Source organism: Camarhynchus parvulus, chromosome 4, assembly GCF_901933205.1.
Source record: "Camarhynchus parvulus chromosome 4, STF_HiC, whole genome shotgun sequence".
Taxonomy (NCBI): Eukaryota; Metazoa; Chordata; class Aves; order Passeriformes; family Thraupidae; genus Camarhynchus; species Camarhynchus parvulus.
Window position 1 is genome coordinate 62,485,206 of NC_044574.1, and position 15,602 is coordinate 62,500,807.

Below are 15,602 nucleotides of genomic sequence, written 5' to 3' on the forward strand. Positions count from 1 at the left end.
TCGGTATCTATAGATAGATATAGATATGGAAATAAAGAATACAGAAAGATGAACTTAGGAACTTGCAGGAACACTGACACTAACTCCAGGAGCCAGCTGGCAGCTCCTCCCCACGTGCTGCCAGAGCCTTGCACCAAGGTCTAGATAAGGGATGGATGACTTCAGCTGAGACACTTAGCAGAGAGCCCTTAAGTAGCAGCTAAGCAGGTTTAAGAAGAATAAGGAATTAAAGTCCTAAATAGTCACTGCCATTTCGTGACATGCAATGGTGTTCGGTCATTGCATCCAATAGTTCTTTATTTTTAATGAATTATCCCTACCATAAATAACATTTGAGTATTTGTAGTGCTTCAAGAATCTGTAATTTGTTCTACTGGCTTCTGATTCCACTTTGGAATAAATGTGACTGAGGCTAGAAAGAGACTTGTGCCCCCTGAACTTTTGTGGTGCTATTTTTAGCAGAAAATCACTGGCAGCTTCTCAGTGCTGGTACTGTGACTTGGAAGCACCAGGTTTCCCACTATGGTACCTGCAGCCTTACTCCAGCCATCAGCACCTGTCTGTTTAAGTTTACATATAGGTCCTCACAATGTCTCTTATGCTTAGCATAGTGCTACACCTTCTGGCTTTTATCGGTACAAAATATTAATTCCAATTAAACTGCTCAGCAGGAAGTTTCAAAGTATCTGATCCTTTAAATCCATTTTTTAAGATTTAACTTTCATTAATACCATGGAGTATGTGAAGAACAGAAATACTAAAAATAATGTAGTGAGCCACTTTTTACATGCACTAAGAAGCAAGATTCAAGTATTGTCAAACTGGTTTAAAAGACGTATTTTCTCCTCTCTCAATAATGAGGAAAAATATTATGTACATTTTGGTCATATCTAATTTTAACAAGGGTGGTCCAAAGCATCATGCAGAACTAGGTGTCTAGATACAGATGATCTGAAAAGACTTTAATCCAAAAAACCAAGTTCTACTGAACCTTCTAGTTATAGTACTTAGTAGTAAGTGTGCAAAGCAAAACCAGAAATGCCTGAAATTGTTTTGTTAATGGATTTTCCTAAAAATGTAATCAACTTTATGGAATGGAAAGAAATGAAATTCACAGACTCCATGTCCTCAGCACTTTATGATGATTATTTTAATTTGGGCCAGGCATGGCAGCTGACTTGTGGATTTCAGGAACTGAGCCTGCAGCTGAAGTGAATCTTACTTGGATACGTTTAAATTATGGAAATGTCCACAGCATTTGTAGTAATGAATTACAGACCGCACATTTGCTAATTTTTAACCAGCATTTAACTGGCTTTGAAGAATATAAAGTAGTTTTGTTAGTTAATCACGGAACATTATGTAGACACTAAATGTTATTTAATAATACTTGTGATAGATACTGTTTTCCCATATAGAATAAAAATAATTTTCTTTGATTTAAAAGCAAAGTTCATGATACTCTACAGCAGGAGGATGAGGAGCAGTTATTTTTTAAACAATGATCTTTCTGCAGAAATTGTTATTAAGAGAACATATGAGTCAGTATTGATTATGCCCTGACTTGGCTTACTCATTGCCAAATAAATTTCATTTCTCTATGCACAATTACAGCTGTAAGCTGTAGGATTGTCTGAAGTCAGGACAGGGAGAGAACAAACACCTTTGTGCACAAAGTCTTCCACGGGGAGATTTAAGTATTGGCAAGTATTTTACTTGCTTTGGTATTTATGGGATTCTGAGATGGGCAGAACCCTGAACTCCTTACTCAGGAAAAAACTTTAAAGAAAACCTCACCCATTTCAGTAAATGAAAGATCTACTGGAGATCTGTAGAAGAGTGGGAACACAAACAAAGCTGCTTGACAGCAGACTAAACCTTCCAAGCAAGACAAAAATTGCATATTGAGTTGCATAACTACAGATTCATATTTTTGTGTCAGTGTAGTCATTGAGAGACTAGATTAAAAAGACCTTAGCACAAAGCAAATAGACATAAAGGAAAAACATAAGGAAAGAAACGAAGATTTCACCAGATTTCATACAGTCCTATTCAGTAGCAGCTTAATACAAAAACCCAAGTGGTATCCCAAATGAGTGCTCTTGGTTGAACACATAAAGAAAACAGGCTAGTCAAAGTTCAATTCCAATTTTGCCTGAGTAAGGAGAGCAGGCTTTGGTCCATACTCCCTTGGTGAAAGCCCTATGAAAATAAACAATATTCATTACAGCTACTGCTGTACACTGCAGGAAATCTATTCAAAACTTCTTCAGTGAGATATTGAGAATCCAGGACTCATCAGGAAGAGAGAGAGAGAGAACGTGATTCACAATACAGTTATTTCTTCCACGTAAACAGAACTTGGTAAAACCCTTTGAAACTTTGCAAGAAAACAGCAATAAGCTGTACATGTTTTCTCTCTCATAGAAAGAGACATTAATCTAGGAACACATGGTGCATCTTGCATGTATTTCTAACACCAAAGGGAAACCACTTCAAAAGGATTACAATATTGTCATATGAAACAGTTCCTTCAAAGCTGATTCATGCTTAACCAGTGTCCTTCTGTTTGTTGTGAAGGAGAATGTTTTATTGCTGCATCACTTGCCAAAAGTCACTTTGAGGTGTGACAGTAGTGCAGGACAGACACACATGCACTCCAAACAGCTGGGCACAACTCTAGTATCCTGATTGGCCTTTTTTCCACAGAATATGAAAATATTTTAACAAATAAGGCCTGTATCTTGGGGCTTTACCTTTCACACACTACTTCTGTACCAAAGACTTAACGCACACCTGAGGTTTGGGATCCTGGCAATAACCACATTGCACCTTCCCAGTGCCCTTCCTTTGGATGCTGAGGCTCCTGCCACTGGAATTCTGCATTCATCCAAGGAACAGAGGATTTACCTACAGAACTGCACGGCTGCTCACGCCTGACCAGCAGTTTTTGCTTCCCAAGGAGATTTGGCTTCCCAGTGAAAGATGTGGATGAGGGCCCTTTGCCTTCTCTCTGCTGGCAGCAGCAGCAGGCAGAGCCCATCCTCACGAGCACCTCAAAGGTCACGTTCAAAACCACCACCAAGAGCAAGAGAGGAAGTTACCGTGTGGGGTCACGGAGCCCAAATGAACACAAGACTGGAGAGTATGTTGAGGAGGAAGGAAAGTTATTGAGACTGTCAGCTGGGACACCTTGGGGGACAGCCCTGAGCTGCAGAGCAAGCTAGCTGGGAAACTAGTGTGGGAAGGCTGGGAAATTGGCTTTTTTACTCCTGAGCATCTAGCATGGCATCTTGGGCTACAGTGACTCAATTAATGCAGTACCGTATCACTGTGGAATTTGTTTTGTGTTACATTTTACAATATTAATATTATTAGCTTTTGAAATAAGGAGGTTTTAAAAACAAAGAGAAGGCTGTTACAAGATTACTATTTTGTTACTATTCTTATTTACTAAGAACAGCTGCATTGGCTGATGTTACATCTACTTTTTTGGCTTTTTATGTCCCCAGGTTAAAAAAAAGTAAAGACTTGTTTGAAGGAATGGCTGAACAATTCACTGTGGATGGCATATAGCAACTGCAGGCTTAAAATTCACAAGGTTGTACTTTAAAGTCTTGCAGTTCTCACAGTAAGTTAACAAAGCTAAATGCAACTGTTTGATTTCTAAGTGTGAACGTTTCACAGGAGGAAAAAAAATCTGTCGATAAAGATCCTCACCATCATCTGAACACTCGAACTGGACTTCCTTTTCTGAATTGACCAGTCAGAGAGAAAGGAAAAGAAGAAAACATGACTGGTTGGATTTGCAGTATCAATGCATGGAGTACAGTATATTTCTCTTTTGGCTTTTTTTTTTTTTTTTAATACGAAAAAGACAGCTACAGCTGTTGGAAGGGGTGGAAAAATGCTACAGAATATCTCAATAACAGCATCTCAACAACAGCAACAACAAAAACAGATTTCCCCAGATGTACATTTACTCCCTTTGCTCCACATGACCATGCAGACTAACAGCAGATACATAACATGTGCTGAAAACCAAAGAACTGAATCCCAACAGGTGAAATTTAGGCAAAATTTTGGCAACAATTGTTTCCCATATTATAATTGAGATTGCGATAGAACAAATAGCATCATAGACCTGTAGGAGGAATGATATTTAAAAACGAAAATGGTCAGAGAGAGTGCATAAATTTTATCTATTCCACAATGAAACATGGTCGGGGTTTTCCAGCAGTGATAGAATTGTTCCAAATGTGTTCTTCTCCATGTGACTGGGATCTCCACTGCTTGGCAGTGAGAAGCAATGCAATGGTACTGTACTCATTTCTTTGTGGGTCAGGCTTGGGATTTTTTGATTGGCAAAGTGCATTTGTCAGACAGCAGGCACAAATATACTGTGAATGTGGTATTTAAGCAAGTATTTATAATGTTTTATTAAAGTAAGACATTAAGATTAAATAGAAAACTAAAATTCAGGTCAAAGACACCCTTCTGAATAAACACACAGAGCACAGAAGAATATCTTTTGAATCTTACAATGAAAGCTTGAAGCATTATAGCATTACATTAGTCTTTAAGAGTCCTCTGAGAAAAAAAAAACAAAATATGTTTTCTGCTGAATGGGGTTTTGTTTTGTTTTTTTTTTTCCCCCCAAGTATTTATGCAGAACTTTCACTTGTGAAGCATCTCTCCTCCTGCAGGGTCTGGTGACGTGAGAACAGGAGCTCTAAGTCATGTACGAAAGCTGCCAAAATGTTCCCTTCTTAGCAAGGTCTCTTAGTCAGGATGAGCTGATCTGAGACAGTAAACCCCTCAAGTTCTGCCAAATATAGCAAGTACATCTGGCAGAACACACCTCATGTGGAGCCAAGCCTACACATACACTTTTGATCTTCCACCAAATCTAATGGAAAGTCAAGGGGAAACAAAGAGGCAACAGAGCTGCACATAAACAGTGATGCCTAAAAAGCCCACCACCAAACCATTATTCACAAGTTAATTGATAATTCTGTGTCATTAATTACATAATCACTGTTCATTAAAAAAGCAAGAAAAAGCATTTTCTCCAGTACTTTTCTATCTTCTGCTTACTTAGTGCTGGCTTTTCGAGTATTTGTTTTATTTCATTTCTAAGCTTCAGCTACTAACTTGAACCACTCCAAATAGCTGCTGAGAGGCACTTACTAACAGAATCTATGAAGGAAAGAAATAGCAATGATCAATTCTAAAACCTGGCAGAAGTTACAGACAGGTGGAGACCAAGAATCTATCTTTGAAATGGAAAGCAGGTGTTGAACCTACCTTAACTCCATCCGGCTTTTTCAGTAAACTCTTGGCTGCTGTAAAACGAGACAAATAATTTCAGTGTCAGATGTTTCTCCTGAGGTCACCCAGCTGTGCAGCAAACCCCCAGTGCCTCCCTGCTCCAGGTATGCCCTCAGCTTTTATTTCCTCCTTTTGTTCCTCTGAGCATGGGGAATTAAATCTTTAGGAACCCACCAGTCCTTAAGATTATCAAAGATCTCTTTTTCCATTGACTAAAGTTGTAGGTTGACTGTACTTCTACAAGGAGAGAGCTCCTTGGGTGGCAGAGAGGAAATGGAAGCAGGGTGAGTGTAAAAGCAGCAGCATTGGCTATAGCCATTTCCACAACTGCAATATATTCCTATTGGTTGATAGGGAGAGTTTGATAAGACTGTGAAAAGGTATTTTTCTGATGGCAGGGACTTGGACCAGGTGTCTGCAGAGCCCACTGGTATCTCAGTGATGGTACCAATATACACAATGCCTCTCTGTCATTCCCACCATGACAGCATCAGCCTCCATGCATGAAAGGGCAGCACAGTTGCAAGGAGGAAAGGAAGAATGATTTGCTAGGGAAAGGTTGTTTCGGAGGGTTGCTGCCTGTGAGGCAATAATAAGTTCTAGGCTTTGCTTCAGCTCCTAATGAAGAAAACATGCTATTTTCTGAATCGTGTTGTACACTGATCAAATTTCTTCAAAATTTCATTTGTCATAATGTTATTCACGTGCCAGACTTTAAATTCCACCACTTAAAACTGGCATCAAATAATTTGGATTTACTAAATTTGGAAGGCTAACGTGCAAACAAGCACAGCCCAGCTCTGAACCTGAAAACATTCACAGCAGAAATACATGCTGGCTGACCTACCAAATCCATATAAACTATTCACTAAAGCGTAAAGGCTTCGTGAATCACTGCCAAAGACTTGAAGAATAATAAATTACACAACAAGCCTGCTGTTATTGGGGTTTTATTATTGTTTATGACCCAATCTTCCCATCAGAAAGTGCTCCACAGCTCAGGTCAGAAGAAATTGCTGTTCTATATACAGGGGAGACAGTCCCAACATGGAGCACCCATCGTTACTGGCATTCTTATCTTAACAAAACCTCCAAAACTCCAAATCAATTGGACCTCACATGCCCAAAGCTGCTCAGGCTGGCTGAGGATATGGGAGTTACTGAGTATCTGGTTTACCTTCAAAGCTAATTCTTGTAATTGTGGCTTATTTTTGAGCTACATCTGCATTAAGTGCTCATTTTACAGCACAGAAAATGTAGAATCACCTCAGCAACTGTACAGAAATGTCTAATGTCCATTATTGCGTTGTTTACATGAAATAAACCCTGGAAAGTGAAGCCAGGTTGATGTTTCTAACTTCATTATATATCGGCCCTCCAAGTGCAATTTAATAACTATAGACATCAGCCAACACTACCATTAGACCACCCACAACGCCACATCTTACAGCTAACATGAACAAAAATAAATTGGCCTGTATTGTGCAGCAGTACCACTGCATGTTTTCATTGAAAGAAACATGAATGTAAATATTGAAACCAAATTGTTCTCCACATACTTTGGAGACTGGACACTCCCTGAGGCAATGTGTGCTTTCAGGACCTGAGGCAAGAGGGCCTTAGATTTTACATTACCACAAATATTGTGGGCACTCCATTACCTTCAGGAATTTATTTAGGGAAAGCAATGGAAGGAGATATTTCTGAAACCTAAGGACAAAAAAACCCAGAAGTTAATAGCTTTCAAAGCCTGTTTTACACTCTTAGCCCTTATAAAAATATGGGAAAACATAAATTAAATCTTACAGACTGCTGTAGGTCCTTTCACTAAATTTGTGCATGAAACTTCTGAGTTCTTTTGATGCTTGCCAAAGACTACATGTTCTATGTAAACAGGTAAATGAGAGGCAGTAAAATGGGGGCACCACAAGCAATAACACTGAGTATTTATTGTGTCCCTCGGAGTGTGCCCAGCATGGATTGCTACACATCCCACCACTCTGCTGGAGTTGGCTGCAATGGATTTTTAATACTATTTGGATTCATCTTTCTTTAATCACAGATACTGCACACAAATCAAATATTTCAAGAATTTGCAGGAGCATAGCAATCAGCATATTCTAAATTAAGCCCACAATGAGAGATTTCTTGCAACTACAAGCAAGAGCTAAAAATAAAACCTAAGGCAGTGCTACTAGGCCAGAAAGCAGACTGGAAACAAATGGTTTGTGACAGCATGGAGAAATTAAAGTGACTGAGGACAAACAGCAGCTTGGATTGAGAAGAGAAAAAAGATGTTCCTTTCACGTGCTGAGGGTCTTACCTCACAAGAAATACACATTCCACATAAAAGGAAGAAAAAAAAGGAAAGTAAAACACTTTTATAACCACATCATTATGGACAAATGACCTTCATAAGCATGTTTTGCAATGAAATACAATGAATAAAGAAACCGAAAAAGTAAAACGTCATCAAGAAAAAACACAGGTGGCTATGGTGTAAAACAAGAGATGTCAGGTGAAAAAACCAAAAAAAGCCAAAAGCCCTGTTTGCTTTTCATGCTGAAATACTGTTTAAAACTACTTCAGCTTTTTTGGTTCGTGGAAGTTGAATTTGATCCTTACATATATAGACAGTGACAGTTATGAAAAGGGACAAGGAATGATTTGTTTGTTTGATATTTAACAGTAATTCATTTTTACAAAAAGGACAGCCTACAGCCTTCCCACCTTTAAATTAATTGGCCGACACTGGAATTCATTAAGCACTAACTCAAGGTAATTTAGATGAATGTGGTCCTCTGTGTATAGGTGTGTACTAAAAAAGGGAACCTAACTAAGAAAGAAATTGTATTTCAAGTACTATGCAAATTGAACAAGTTGTTCTTGCATTTGTGATTATGTAATGTTTTTGGATGAGTCAGTGCTTATTATTATTCGAAACATGCCCAGAGCACTATCATGTTTTTGTCTGTACAGTAATTTATGTTACACTCCAATAGTTACATCACAGTGTAGGAGGATATGTAAAATTACTGATTTTTAAATCTGGTGTTCTATTTCACTATTCACTGGAAATCTCAAATGGCAAAATGAAAAATTCAACACAGCATCAATATTTTGGCAATTCTACTACTTTGGACAATTCTAACTCTGCTAAGAGCAATTTTAGCTTTTGCTATTAGAGCTTGTTTAGTGTAAGATCTACATCTCCAGAGCCATCAAGACAAAACTGTTTCATGAAGAGGAAAGAACTCTTCTTACATCAGCTAGGCACTGCTGGGCATTAGAAAGAAAATGGGGACTCATGTTACTAAATTTCTTACTCCTTAGCAAAGCAATGAAGAGATGAATGTGTACTGATGATATTTTTAATACAGGATGCAACAGAATCATGGAATGGCTTTTCACATATATAAAAATATGTAAGCTCTAAATGTTGTTTGGTGATACTTGTGCATGTGGAGCTATATGCACAACTTTCAATTTGCCTGCACAAAATAGGCACGAAAATGCTGCCTGTCTTTGACAGGTAACAATCAAAAAGCAGGGAAGGAGCTCAAATTCTACAGAAAATTCAGATTGTCTCCTGTAAGAGAATTTCTTTGGCCCAAAGAGATTAAATTCTTGTTTGCTTCATCACAGGAAATAACATGATATATATTACACTTAGACACTCCTGAATGAGTCCTAACTGGACCTCAGCCTTCACAGACATTAAAATATAAAGACTGCATCGATCTGGACCTCAATGAACATACCTGAGAAATTTCTGGTAGCCAGCATTGTTGTCAAAATGGCCCCCTGTGTACACACACATTTTCTCAAATTAGCATGACACATGTGTAAAACTCCTAATGCCAACACAACAAAAAGGAAAATACACGAGTAAATGGCACTAATTACTGAATTAACTCTGAGAGAATGGATTATCTGTGTGCTTCCTCTCATATGCCATGAGTGCATAAATCATAATTTAATCTTAATTACACACCTATCAGCAATCTTGATATCCAAATATTTACCAACTGCCAGTATGTAATGCACAAGCCAGGAGTATTCAGAGGCTCAGCAATTATTCAAAATACATAGATTAACATGAAAGAGACTTTACTATTGTTCTTAGATTTTTTTTTTAGGGAGGAATAGGAGCTTATTTGTAATGTACACATTAGACAAGTTCACATCTGCAAAGTTATCATATCTGGCCAAGAAAAAACAAAGCATAGTTCAGAAGAATAACCTTAAGGATTTTCCTTCAAGAGCATACCTTTAGTTTATCTAAATACAGAGGATTATTATAGTTTTGAATTATAAAAGAAAAGCCAAATTCTATTCACTTTCATGGAAATTTTAAGATCTTCAAGTCAAAAGCTGATCTTCTATCAATAGGTCATTTAAGAATAATATCTAGAAAAACTCTGCACAGAGACCATTTGTTTTGCACAAGCGAAGTTTTCTTTCTTACCTTTAGTTTTCTTCTTGCATTGAATTTCTTCAAGCAATCTACAGTTTCTTGTCTGTGCATCATAGAGGCAACAGTAGAACGTTGCTGAGAGAAGAAGAAAATAATTATTTTAAGGCACCCAGCCAGCTGTTTATGGTTTGTTTACTCTACAACACACATATTACAACCCATGGTCCCCACCTTGGGCCTTTAATTTCTACCTTGTCTGACTAAGCCATTGTGTTCTTTTTACTCAGCCTTTTCCATGTGTAAAGTCCACTTGAAAAGTCTTGGTGTGGAATATACTGAGAACAGAGAAAAGTCCTGGATCCAGGAACAGCCAGGCAGCCTCTGCTACCTGCAAATTGACTTTTCACAAGTCCTTTAATTCCCTGCCTGCACATTTCATCTTTATCTGAATGATTTCAGGGAAATGAAGATGCAAAGCATTATCTAACTCAGTTACTTTCCTGCACTTTCTTCTCACTGAGAATTTAAAATAACTCTAATTTTCACAGGGAACGTTCTGCACAACACAGTCAAGGCAAAGGAGATAAATTTGCAAAAATCTTACCCCAAGCTGGGATCTCTATAAATACAGATCACTATTGATCATATCTGTGTAATTATAATTTAACAATTTATAGTTACACAGCTGCATGAACAAGAACAGAAGTTCTTCTCTAAACACACTCAGTACTTCATGCTGAAGCAAACCATAAACTGATTTGTCTGCCAAGTGATTGTGTTGAACCTGTGGAAATTACTTACACAGATCCATGGATGCTTTAGTGCTTCTGATGCTGTGATACGTTTTGCTGGATTGATGGTGAGCATTTTATTGATAAGGTCTTTTGCTTCAGGAGTCACTGTGTCCCATTCTGGTGAGGGGAACTTCAGAAAAAAATACATACATATGTATATTGTCTTGTAGAATCTTTACACAATTTCACCTAAGGGATCCACTGCTGGATTCAAGAGCTTAAAAATTATAAGGCTCTGCCTTTACCTCATCATCATTTATAAACAACCAACATCTTGTCTGTTTAACATAATATGATTAGATGATGTTGCAGAATTCATATGCCACCACCTCATCAGTTCTTAGCTTTTCCCTCTAGGAAACAATTACAAATAACTGAACAAATAGAGTATGGTACATACATCATAAGCACCAGCCTTGATCTGCTGGTAAAGCCTGTGCTGGTCTTCATCCCAGAAGGGAGGGTATCCCACCAGGAGGATGTACAGAATGACTCCTGCAGAAAATTCACACCAGTGTTAAGGAACAAACTGCAGAAATGAATTTTGCACCTAACAACCATAAAACAAAAGGCTCGTGAGCATCATCCCAGCCACTGGGATGGGAGAAATACTGCCCCTTCAGGCTGGGGAAAACAGTAGAAGTGGGGTTGACAAGGTAACCTCTTATGGAAAACACGGGCAATAATGTGCATTTGACAACATCAGATTAGGAACACTGGAAATGTTTATCTACCTGGAGAAATAACATTCCATGATTCTGGATGTTCTAGGAAAATGCATTCTTTACTTATGGCTTTATCATGGCTTATGTTGGTGTCTGAAAGATTCAGTTATAACTATTCTCATGCAAAGCAAATTCAGGAAACTGAAATTTGTCTGTATTTGGTCAATAGGAAATTGAAAAGACCACCTGCTAGTCTGACAGAGATGATGCGCTCTGACTGACTGAACAAAGTTTTCATAGATAAACTACACACTAAGTGTGGGTAGAAGTGAAATAAGGACACCAGCCCCTGTTCTCAGCTGGGGAGCTGCCACTTGCCAGTGCCTCAGAAGGCAGTTTTGAGAAGTGGATGCTCTGACCTCCAGTTCAGAAAACATTTAATTTTGTGGTTTATACCTGCAGATGGGGTATATTGGTCAGACCGAATTTTAGGCTCCTTGTGAACCAAAACTAAATGTCCAGCTCACAGTATGAACTGGTGTGTTTACTAACTAATGAGGCACCATACACCTAGAGTTATTCTTTGAATACTCTTTCAAAGTGTGTTGTGTAGACATGGCCAAGAATGCCATGATAAAAGAACTTAGTAAATAATTTTTTTAAAAAGAAGCTTGTAGGGTAACAAAAATTCCAATCACCTCTGCTAGAAATTAATACTGAATTTTATTAAAAACCTATTTTCTGATGCACAATATCATGTATCCTGGATATAATTTCTGACCCTTAAGACACTTTACAGTGGACTGAATATGACTCTCAGAACAACTTCTTACCACATGCCCACATATCCACAGGTTTTCCATAAGGATCTTTTCGTAACACTTCTGGAGAAAGGTATCCTGGAGTACCAGCAAAGCCTGTCAAAAGGCAAGGCAACTCTGGTCAAAACCTGTATGTGCTCTGCAGAAAGTAAGCAGAGGGGCAGCTACTACACCCTATATGTAAGCAGATATATGTATGCATGTAGCCACTGTACCCTATTTCTAAGTAGATATAGGTTGCACAAAATTAGAGCTACATCTAATCTGATCTTTCCACTGCAGAACTCATTTCTGCCAAGTCATTCCACTTCTGGAAACCTCTTAAGAAAAGTTTACAGGAAGCATCTCTGAAGCAATCTGGCCTTTAAAATTTATATGTTCTTCATCCTTTATTCATTACCAGCAGTGCTACCTCTCTGAGCAGAACTGCAAAAAGTAGGTATAAACATTACTTTTCTTAGGACACTGTAACAGATAAAAACTTAATGACCATTAACAGTCTGCACCATTTCAGTGAGTACTCTGCTCTTTCAGGCATCTTGGCCTAAAATAAATGCTTGGGAATTCCTGAGAGGTGAGAATTTGGTGGCTTTCATGAAGGACCACATGCCATTTGTGCACTATCACCCTGGATTCCACAAAACTCATGAGAGACAGTGATAACATATAAAGTGTACAGCTACAGAAAAAAAGAAGCCTTTGCCCTGCAGTCACCAATTACTTGGGAGTGGGAGGAGGAAATGAAGGAACACATTTTGTAAATTCTACTGAGAAAAGAGCTAAAATATGGTCATGAAAAATAAGCTTGTTTTTTGCAGGCTCCAGATATGGAAGCTATGAATTGTTAAGGAGTACTATCACACAGGAAACATATCTTAAGCTCCTCAGAGAAGCTGAAAAATAGATGTTCTAAGTAGCTTTAAATAGAGTGCTGTTTCATATCTCTTCTTGGGTGCAGTGCTCATTTGAAAGGGGAAGCAAAGTCATCTTGAGTTTAAAACTTACCACAGCTCAATGAACATTACTAGGCAAGATTTGAAAATAAACTCTAGAGCAAAAATAAGTATAGTACTTAGCTAACCTTATCTCTCAATGAAGAAACCAAACAGATCTAAACTGAAATAATTGGTATAGTTTTAGTACACAGAACCACAGAACGGTTTGGATTGAAAGGACCTTAAAAATCATCTTGTTCCAACCCCCTGCCATGGGCAGGGACACCTCCCACTAGACCAGGTTGCTCCAAACCTTGTCCCTGGCCTTGGACACTTCCAGGGATGGGGCAGCAACAGCTTCTCTGGGCAACCTGTGCCAGGGCCTCACCAGCCTCACAGGGAACAATTTGCTCCTATTATCTGATCTAAACCTACTCTCTTTCAGTTTCAAGTGATTCCTACTTGTCCTGTCACTACATCCTCTAGTAAAATAATCTCTCCTCAATATTCTGAGTGGTTTAGAGCAGCACACACAGAAGGGTACACAGCCCTAATTTCAGTTTAAAAAAAACCAACAAAAACACAAGGAAGTAGGTAACTGTCATATATCAAGTTATTTTGTAACTGCTCAGAGGGACCCCCAAACAAGTGTGTACTTTTCAGAAAAGTTTTGCTGCTTGTAGTAACTCCATTAGCTAAAGCAATTTGCAAAGCTGGAAACTGTGACTGTGCAGTGCCTAGAAGAGATTGCAACACCTTGTACTCCTAAACTCATATGATTTCTCCAAGCGTCCAGAGAACCAAGAGAAAATCCAAGACAAAATCCGTGCTTTGTTGAGCTCAACCTGCCCAACATGTCCCCAGTACATTAAGCACCTGCTAAAGAGGGTGGCAGGTTTCAACTAAACCCTGTCAGGCTTTCTACAAATAGGCAAGGAACAAGTTTGTTTTGCAAACGCGCAAACCAAGAAAGTATTCCCTGTATTCAAACACAGTTTGAAAGTATTCCCTGCATTCAAACACAGAGTTCAAGCCAGTTTCCTGCTGAGGCACAGCCATGGTTCAAGCAGAAAAGAGACCATCACACCAGAGGACTACACCAGAATAAAGAGAAAAAAAAAAGAAAAAATAAAGAAGAGCATACTGATGCAGAGCTATAATTAGAATCAGAGCAAACCATGAGTCACTAAGTGCTGCAGAATCCAGTAGAAAGCAGAAAAATCTTATGAAAGAAAGTGAGAAAAAGTTCCAAATGCCCAGTCCACTGGAGTTCATGTTCTGCCCTGCTAATGAACTCCTAAAGCTGAAGCCAGGAACTCAGACCACTCTTCTGGACACATTCTGCAGAGCAAGTTCCAAAAATGTACAGAACCCACTTACCCTATTGACTGACACAGTTTTTAAAAGAAAGACCCCCTTCAGGCTACTTGCTTTTCATTACCTTGTTAACTTCTCCTTACATGTATATTTTAAAGACATTCTGTTCCCTTCTCCCAAGTCCTCATGATGCTATGAGTCTAAACCAAGCATTTCACAAGAACCAAATGACAGAAAAAAAACCCAAGTGCAAGATTTTCCAGGGCATTGCAACCTCCTCTGCATCACCTGCAGGTACACTATGTACAGAAAATAGTCCTGAAGTCAACTTCAATCTGCTGATTTTTTCTTGAGATGCTTCCTGTTTACCTGATGCTTTTGCTATTGTAACAAACCACTTGTGTTTTGCCTTGTTTCTATTCCACTCCTTTTGTACTAGTCTGTTTGTTGATGTGCAAGAGCAATCTCCTCTGTCTTTTGTGGATTACTGAAATCCATTTATAAAAAGGCTGGATTTAAAACAACAGGCTGGCTTATAAAGCTGCCAACATATGTCCAATGGCACTGCCTGTGCATCTACATGTACTTATAGCTGTGAACACTCAACCTCCCAACTCACTGTCCAGGAAAACTTTTCTGCCTCTGTTCCAAGCCTCCAACTACTTTGTTCCATTGCAAACTGCACTTTCTAGCTCCTCTAAGGGAGAATAGGCAGCTGCTATAAATATTTTATTCTGTATGTTTTTCCACCTGGGATTTATAATAAATTTTTCCCCATGCTTCACATCTGTTCAAAGAGGGTGGTACGTGAGACACGTGTATCACAACTGTACATGCACTACTGTTTAAAATTACCAGTACTAAACATTTTCCACCATTCTCCTTGAGGCATCTATTAACTGTAACAAGTAATCTGTAATTAGTGTCTGGCTACAGCCTCAGGTGCTCAATCCCTCCTATTTTCCCTTTCATTGAAGTCACATCCCAAAGTGCTTCAGAATCAATTTTTCAGGTGTTTCCAGCTGACAGAGACCTGTTCAGACAAAATGTTCTGATGCCTGGGCAGGTACATTCAGCAGTATTACCCTACTGCCTTATTCCTCAGTCATCTGAGGGGGAAACCACCAGTCTCCCTCCCAGGTTCTACACCCCTGTTTTCTGCCTCCAGTTACTCAGGAGAAAGTGGGAAAAAAGAGGTTGTGTGCACCTCAGTCAGATTTACAGGCTGATGGAAGGCAGCACAAGCTAGGAATCAGGAAATCCACGTTTTCCAGGGTCAAAGAGTCACACAGCTACATGTTCCAATCTGGGGTGAGAGTGGG

General features: G+C 38.8%; 1 protein-coding gene across 16 annotated transcripts in view; it reads right to left on the bottom strand.

Annotated features, from left to right (window-relative positions):
* The window catches only part of CAMK2D (calcium/calmodulin dependent protein kinase II delta), a 126,836-nt gene that overhangs the window by 23,038 nt on the left and 88,196 nt on the right, over window positions 1-15,602 (bottom strand). For 9 of the 16 annotated variants that reach the window (XM_030946973.1, XM_030946971.1, XM_030946972.1 and 6 more), the window contains 6 exons: window positions 12,041-12,124; window positions 10,943-11,037; window positions 10,550-10,672; window positions 9,800-9,883; window positions 9,093-9,135; window positions 5,308-5,345 (listed from right to left, as the gene is read on the bottom strand). In XM_030946973.1, coding sequence (XP_030802833.1) covers window positions 5,308-5,345; window positions 9,093-9,135; window positions 9,800-9,883; window positions 10,550-10,672; window positions 10,943-11,037; window positions 12,041-12,124 — 467 coding nt within the window. Of the gene's footprint in view, window positions 1-3,720; window positions 3,754-5,307; window positions 5,346-8,050; window positions 8,062-9,092; window positions 9,136-9,799; window positions 9,884-10,549; window positions 10,673-10,942; window positions 11,038-12,040; window positions 12,125-15,602 lie in introns of all 16 variants that reach the window. The other 7 variants (XM_030946978.1, XM_030946976.1, XM_030946974.1 and 4 more) reach the window with 3 other exon arrangements.